The 8,459-nt window shown below is 33.9% G+C and overlaps 1 protein-coding gene across 1 annotated transcript; it reads right to left on the bottom strand.

The window, feature by feature from the left end:
- Positions 1-1,600: 1,600 nt before the first annotated feature.
- Positions 1,601-3,385, bottom strand: LOC132171682 (pathogenesis-related protein PR-4-like). The gene is made up of 2 exons (XM_059583056.1): positions 2,925-3,385; positions 1,601-1,995 (listed from the first exon to the last, which is right to left on the bottom strand). Exons 1-2 carry the CDS (start codon positions 3,342-3,344, stop codon positions 1,825-1,827), a joined length of 591 nt encoding a protein of 196 aa, XP_059439039.1. The 5' UTR covers positions 3,345-3,385; the 3' UTR covers positions 1,601-1,824.
- Positions 3,386-8,459: the final 5,074 nt, after the last annotated feature.

Here is an 8,459-nt window from a genome sequence, read left to right as displayed (position 1 = left end):
TCTATTGTTATTATATCTTTATAGAATCCTTCTAATGTTTTGGATTTGCATATTGAACATGTAATTTCTAAAACTTTATCACTTATTCCAGCCTCCTTTCTTTGGGAGGCAAGAAAAGTTAACAAAAGTGCAAATTTTTGCGCCCATCATGTGGTATATAGGGCCGCAACAAAAGTTTTCTCGGACTGCATTCCCTTCTTATTCTTCCCTCCCCTCTCTATTTCAATATGTAGTGAAAAAGATCCACCCCCTTCTTGTCCCTCTTTGTGACAGTTTGTGTTCTGTTGGCTCTTTTCTATAAAGTGGTTTGTTAAAAAAAAAAATTACACTTAAATGGAAAACATTACAACAGACAGAAATGAAAATAAAAATAATCATCATTACTCCAAATTTGGTAGAAGATTAGTATAGATTACAAACTTACCATGTTGGCCTTGATGCGTGCTGCAATATGAAAATAATAATAATGAAACTTACTATTAATTTTGCACGAGGATATTACAAATTCATTGATAATTTTTTTTTTTTTTTTTAAAAAAAAAAAGATAAAACAAAAAATATATAAGAAAATAACACCTACACATCTCCAATGATAAAAGTCGCGTGGAATTGCTAAGGTCGGGAGGATAATGTACGAACGTGAGGCAGCCATACGTTTTGGATCATCGTTGAATGACATGTGAGACGACCAAACTTTGAAAAAAATCCGATTAATTATTGAAGACAAAAATAAAATAAAATAAATAATTATAAAAACATAAGCGCGTAATTTTTTAGAAACAAGTTTTGAGTTCCATGCTTGTTAGTTTTGCAAAACACTTCTATTTTATTATTATTATTATATATCACCTTCTACTTTTCTATTTATTGCATATCGGCTTCTTCTTTTTTTTCCTTCTCAAACTAATTAATGTCCCACTTTTTTTTTTTTTAACAAATTATTACTTTCATTGATATAACAATTAAATGGGGTAAAATATACAAGTCAAACATTATCTATAACATACACAATAGCTTCTCAGGCTATTATAAGACAATATCTATGAAAAGTCACCATCTCAATCAGTTTCAGATCTACAGCGAATTTCGGCGAATCACGCCTCTATCCACTATCAGGTCTTCAATTGCCTAACTTTTTTATTTTCGCTACTAGTGCTTTATCAATCGCAATCTCATTTGCTGCCTTTACCATAATAACAATTATTTTTTATGCTTGAAAACTCCTCTGTCATTGGTCTATGGTTTAATCTTAGAAAAATAACCATGGAAAAACAAAAGACTGACTGGAAACTAATTCCGTTATTGAAATCGTTTATTAATGTCCCACTTGAAAGGTTATTGAAGTCGTTTTTCTTTGTAAACCACACTTAATTCTTTGTGATATATATAATATATAGAACTATGAAACGTAATTTTTCTTACATGTATTTAAAAGTACAAATATCAACAAAATTAGGAAGTTGTTCATAGGAAAAGGTCTTTGTAAACCCACCACATAGCATGTGTGTATCACGTATGATATTTTTGGTTTGTTTTTAATTTCAGATAATAACAAGGGATATAACTTATAATATTGAAGTGATAGTTTGAACAAGGCAAGTGTTACATTTTTCCCATTTGGGATATTTTCATTTTGTATTTATAATTTGAAGTTTTTAGATGCTCAAGAAATGATCGAATTCCACAGATGAATTCGACAACATTTTCTCAATTATTCATGAACACAATGGGACATCATTTATTCATCGTACATATTTATTTATTTTCCTACTCGTTCATCATGCATACGATCGAATAGGATAGAGTAGTGTCTGCTTCATCAATTCAATCACCGCAGTTCACAAACTCGTAGCTCACAATAAGGTGGCCCTGGGCGTAGCCTCTTCCATCTGTGTCTATTTGGTTGAACACGCCTTGGTCCAGATCTAGACCTCCATTGCTGCATTGATCTACGATTCTCGCTGTTGTTTGAGCTCCTGTTCTACTGTTCGTTACCTAGCATTGGATGTCACGTGATAAATATACTCTGTCGTATTATTTGCAAATTTTAGATGACTCGACATAGAGTTATGTATAAGCATTGCACTATGCAATAAAATTAAAATTTTGATTATAAAATAACTATAATAAATTAATAGAGATAATTAAGAATTGAAAATGTCTCTTCATTTCACTTAATTTGAGCTTGTCAAAGAGTTGGATTTATCAATTTCTTTCTCTTTTTAAATTTCTACCTCCTCATATACTTAGGATCTAATTGGAATTTCGTTAGAAAGCTTAAAAAGTACTTTTAGTACCTAAAAAACCATATCAAACACGATAAGTTGACGTGTTTGGTAAAGAATTTCAAAAAGTTTTTTTTTTTTTTTTTTACTATAAAAATAGCCAAAATTCACTTTGGGCTATTTAACTTAAAAACTTTATTTTTCAAACACAATCCAAAACAGACTCTTAATTAAAATGTAAGCCAAAGAGTTAAACTTTTAAAAGGCAAAAAAGGGGAAAAAAAATGAAAAGAAGTTCATATTTCTCTATAGAAAAATACTAAGCTTACAAAAATTTTTTTTAAAAAAAAAAAAAAAAAAATTGTTTACAACATGATGTGGCATAATATAATTAGGTTTCTCAAAAATTGAATTTATCTTATTTTCAATCATGTTCTGCCACATCATGTTATAAAAGCTTTTTATTATTATTATTATTATTTTTGTAAAATTTGTTTATAAGCATAGAGCATTCATCTTCTCTATAACATGTGTTCCGAAACAATCCTACTCCATGCAACCCCTCTAAAAATAGGTTTGTTGAACACGATGCGGAAATCTATAAAATGTTTGAGTTTGTCTTTCTTAATTATCACTAATTGATTTTAGATAAAATTGCAGCTCACTTTACCGTATAAATTCCATATTTTTTGTACTCACCTTTAAGCACTTGCCACAGGAGGCTTGTCCACGAGGCCCAACAGGCCCACAAAACGCCGTCCAACCATATTTTTTCCGCCATGCCAACGGCTTGTTGGCATCCCACGTCGAGCAGTACGCACTCACGGCATTCAAGTCCCACCCATTCTGCTCGGGCCTGTACAGGTGGTATGTTGCTCTGACATTAGAGGCGCTCTCACCACCACCGCCGCCTCCGCCGCCGCCGCCGCTAGTCTTACAATTGCTTTGACAATTTTTGGAAGGCGAGCAGTAGTCATCAGTTGTCCCACAGTAACCGTACTGGCTACAGCAAAGGTTGTTGGCACATGTTTTGCCGCCGGCTTGCCTGCCGCACTGCTGGGCAGTTGCAGTAGCAAGCAGGCAGAGAGATAACACCAAGCTTACGCTAATCCTTTCCATTGTGTACAATTTTAAGTTGTGTGATGCGGTTCAAGGTGTGCCGGATCGGAATTTATAGGAAGGAGATGAAGTGGTGGAATTACGTTAACACCCCTATCAGAACACGTATGAGATAACAACAATGTTGTGCAACCTTGACTTCTGATCTTAACCAATGACCGGGAATAACCGATACATTTTCGTTAAAAAAGGAAATAATAAAGTTAGGCAGTAGGATTGAGATCCCACCGTCAATAGAGTTTTTATAGAGTTTATTTATCCGAACATATATCAGTCTAACGGTAAAGAATTATTTTTCATCACGTCAATATTTTTCTTATCTTTTTCTTATTTTATTTTATAAATTTAATAGATCGATCAATAGATTTATAGACTCATGTGAAAAATTTTGTGAGTGTAGTTTGTAGAGATCACTATATACTAATAGTTGTGTTTGTTAATATATTTATTTTGAGTGTGTTTTCGTTTTTTATTTTAAAAAATATTTTGATGTGGATATGAAAGTAAATTGAAAAAGACATATCCGTAAAAATTTAATGATTAATTCTTTATAAAAATGATTAAAAATAATTTAAAAATAAATAAATTCTATCATTTTTCTTTCTCGATGCCGGCTTCGCTTGATTGGTGCAATTACGTGGAGAAGACATGAGAGAAAGAGAGATATTGTTTAGGAAGGGGGTCAATGGTCAAGATGGGCAACTGGATTTATCATCACGTCGTGCCTAAAAAAGGAAGATGGTAGATTGTCACGGCCTTAAAAGAATAGGGTCAATCGGTGTAAAGATTTTTTGAATGAAGATATCATGACAATTACAACCCAGCTTGGAATTTTATACGTTATTTTGTGCAAATGGTTTTGGAGTGGGAATTTTCTCCTTTCTGATCTTGACCATGTTTGTAGATTTTTTTTTTTTTTTTTTTTTTTTTTTAAGTTTTGGGGTAGCCCAAAATTGAAACATAATGGAGGCTGATATTAATTAATCTCTTATCTTTTTTTCACTTCCTCTTTTTTTTTTTTTTTTAATAACAATGGTGACATTGACTTCTAGCATTATCGACGACTCAAAAATTATTGCTGGTAACATTTTTTGATTGATCAATTATTACGACCTATTAGCGACGACTTTTGGACTCTAAGCTACAATTTTTCATCGTCATTGAATGCTGCATTTCTTGTAGTTTCTTGTGTGTCAAGCAAAATCCCGTGGGAGGACCATCAAAAAGGCAGTATGAACTTTAGACTTGAGCTATAAAATGAACTTTAGACTTTAGTTTGGGCTTATTTATTACTTAATTAATGAAAAAAGCCAAATGTAAGCTTAAGATTGAAGCTCAACTACATAGCGAACCAAGCCTGAAAAACATGTTACAAACCTAAATATTAAGTCCGATCCATAACGAGATAATTTAGATTCTTAAAGAGAATTTGAATCTCTTGGAAAACGTAATTTGTGAATAAACTTTCAATATTGATTGAATTGTCATATATTTGGTGTTTACATCATTTTAGTATTGCTGCTTATTTTAGAAAAATAATGTTATCGAATATATAATGTCTAAAATAAGGAGATTTCAATAATATGCAATCATTATAACAAAAAAAATAAAAATAAATTAAGAAATAATATTATGAGATTATTATGAAGAATATTTTGGGACTACTATCAATTAGTCAGGACTGTGTAACAAATCCCAAGCTCCTGCCTGGCACATTCATGAGTACTAAAGAAAGTAATTGCTACAATTAATATATTTCAACTTTATATGAGAATTAATCAAATTTTCGTTTAATTTCATTCTTTATATATATATATATATAAGTGTATAAAAAAATTATTGTAGGTTTTAAAAATAGTCTGGTGGCTAGCTAGGAGGAATTGCCAAATTATGAGCATTCTTCTTAGCAAGGATTATTGCATTAAGATAATGGCAAGGAAGATTTAAGAGGGATTAAATTCTAACATTAAGATTTGTTAGTTTTAGTCCAGACTTGGAATTCATTTGAGTTTACGATTTCAAAAAGTGTGATTTAAAAATAATGATTTTAAAATGTGTGATTTGAAAAAGTGACTTTTAAAAACGCAATTTAGCATTTAAAAAAAAAAGCACCCACTTGCATGCGATTTGAAAATGCATATTTTCTAGGTTTTCAAAATTGCAATTTAAAAAAATGCAATCTCAAACGATTTTTTTAATGGTCTATGAAACCGTAATGTCAAACGCACTCTGCTTAGTCTTAGCTTAGGACCCCACTTAATCATCGTTTTGGGTTAGAGATAGTAATTTAGGATTGTTGAGCAACACATTTAATTCGTTAATTAATTAATTTAACCAATCCAATAAAACCGGTGATCAAGCTTGAACTTGTTGAAAAATAAACAAATCCAGTAATTAAATGTAACCAAAAACCAAATAAACGCAATCAACCCGAGCTTTGAAAAAAAAAAAAAAAAAAAAAAGAAAAGAAAAAAAAGCCTTGTAAATAAACCCGAGCTTTTGTAGAAAATTAGCAAATTTGGCTTGAACTTGAATCCAATTTGATCTTAAGCTTGAATTTAGGCTTGAACTTGATAATTAACAACCCAAAGAACTAAATTTCAATATTTTAGTATTTAGCCCAGTTAACAAATATATTTGCTCACATGATCATTGTTATAACAGTTTTTAACATGGTGGATACGCTTTCTTCGGGGTCTTCAATATGTTGTCGTGCACTCCAAAAAATAATATTGTCAAGGGGGTCCCCAGAGAACTAGGGACACTCCGATGCCAAAGTTAGAAAGTTTCTAACTCAATAATATGTGAGAATATTTCATAATATTTTAGTACCTTGAGTATGGGCCTATTTATAGACTTGGGGAGCTAAAGTAGACTTGGACTGGATCTTCTTATTTAAATTGGTTTGAGAGTTCAGAGTTGAGATAGAACTCAACAGCTATCATGTAGAGATAAACCTTCAACATATATCATGTAGAGATAATCTTGAGTAGTCATCTTGTAGAGATAAGTAGGACGTCTTTATTCTAATATTATCCTGATTGAAATATAAGACTATTAATTAATTAAATAGCCCTTGCTATTTAATTAATATCTTCATGGGCCTATCCTTGGCCATTAGGCCCAGAATTTGGTGAGCTTGTAATGTAAATTTATTCCCAACTGTTACCCCCCAATTCCCTTAGCCAAGGTACTTGGGTAATGGGAATTTAGTCAACGCCTTCTTGCGGCTTATTGTTTGACCTTATCCAAGACTCGTGTCTCCCTAGTGAGTCTGCTTTGAGCTCGTCAGTTGGAGCTCTTCAGCTCTGTTTTTGGTATTGCTTGAGTTCCCGAGTGTAGTGCCCCAGATTTTAAAAGTCTTATTTTAGATATAATTATGGGAAAAATATAAAAAAGCCCCCCAAACTACCAGCCGTTTGCGATTTAGCCCCCTGATGTTCCAAAACTCATAAAGTAGCCCCCCAAACTACCAAAATTTTTCATTTTGGCCACTCCGTTAGTCAAAACCGTTAGTCTGGACGGAAACCTCGAAACGACGCCGTTTTATTAGGGTTAAGTTACGAAATCGCCCTTATGGCATTTTTTTTTTTTTTTTTTTAAAGCTGGAGCAAAACGGCGTCGTTTTGCTTATGGTTAGGGAACCCTAAGCAAAACGGCGCCGTTTTGCTTAGGTTAATAGGTAACAGTTTGGCCTCCTTCTCCTTCACGCTCACGCTCACGCTCACGCATCCGTTCCCCTGGTTCACCCATCCCCCCGCCCGATTCTCGGCTTCCCCGTTCACGCAGCCCCACCGCACGGTGCGCCGCCCGATCGTAGCCATCCCCCGGTCACGCAGCCCCCCTCGCACGCGGCGCCGCCCGATCGTAGCCATCCCCCGGTCACACAGCCCCCACCCAGCCCCGCGCACGGTTCCGGCCGGTCGTCGCAGTCCCATTCACGCATCCGGTCCCGTCATCCCGAAGGTAGCCCACTTTCCCGATTGAGTTTTTCCTATGGGTTTGGTTGTTTTGTTGAAGATTTTGTGGAGAATGGGTTTGGTTTGTTTGTGGAAGATTTTTCTGGAGAATGGGTTTGGTTGTTTTGCAGAACATTTTGTGGAGAATGGGTTTGGTTGTTTTGTATATGTATTGATGTTCTGATTAAGTGTGAAGGAGAATTCGCTTTATAGTGTCCAAAAGTGATATGGGTCCCTATGTTTAGAATATTTTTGTCTTGTCTGCCTTGTCTGCAGCACAGCCGTTGTTTTTAGTATAAATTTTTTTTTTGGTTAAAAATTGAAAGTTATTGGTTGCTGTGTATATTGTCTGCTTATTGGTTTAAAATTTTGCATTCTGCCTTCCCTTTGTTCTGTGGTCCCCCTTGTTGTAATGCATGTCACATGTGGTCCCCTTTATTGTCTGCTATAAAGGAAGAGAAAGAAGAAAAATCTGAACAAACCATGACAAGCAATACATCATAAGGTGACCGAAAATTAACAAAAAAGAAATGAAATTGTCCAAATGTAGAGCACCCACCTTGATTCTTTCAACCTACGGCTTGGGTGTCGAATTATGATTTTTGTATGCTACATAACGCCATTTTATTTAAAATGCACTCCCAAATGAGGAACTTTCATGTAATTTTTTTTGGCTCAACAGGATATTTGTTTTGTCTTTTAATTAAAGTCTCACATTTGAGTAAATATCTGATTGATAAATGATGTCTGTTTATTCTGATTTTGATTCTCGACTTTTAGGCCTTTGGCATATTGTGATAACTGATTAGTCGATCTGAAACTTGAATATTTTTCAGTTTCTTGGTTGAATTTAGAAAGAGAGATTATTTATGATGCCCCACCATAATCTCGTATATTACATTTATTTTCATCTGCAGTCTTGCGTCCATGTGGTATTGGACTTTGTCTCCCTTGAAAATGTTGCTGAGTGCATCCAGTTGAGTGATGAAGTCCTGCTGCTTCCGGATGACCATAAAGCAAAAGTAGACAAGCTAGAGGTAGACTTCCTTAGAATCTAAATTACTCATACATTTCCCTTTATCTCGATCAATGATAGAAAAATGGCCTTAACTTTGTTTATTCATTTCATTTCATTAGAAACTTGTAACATAAATAA

This window comes from Corylus avellana, chromosome ca2, assembly GCF_901000735.1.
Source record: "Corylus avellana chromosome ca2, CavTom2PMs-1.0".
NCBI lineage: Eukaryota > Viridiplantae > Streptophyta > Magnoliopsida > Fagales > Betulaceae > Corylus > Corylus avellana.
The sequence above is the reverse complement of the archived record's forward strand: the minus strand, read 5'-3'. Positions and strand labels throughout refer to the sequence as shown.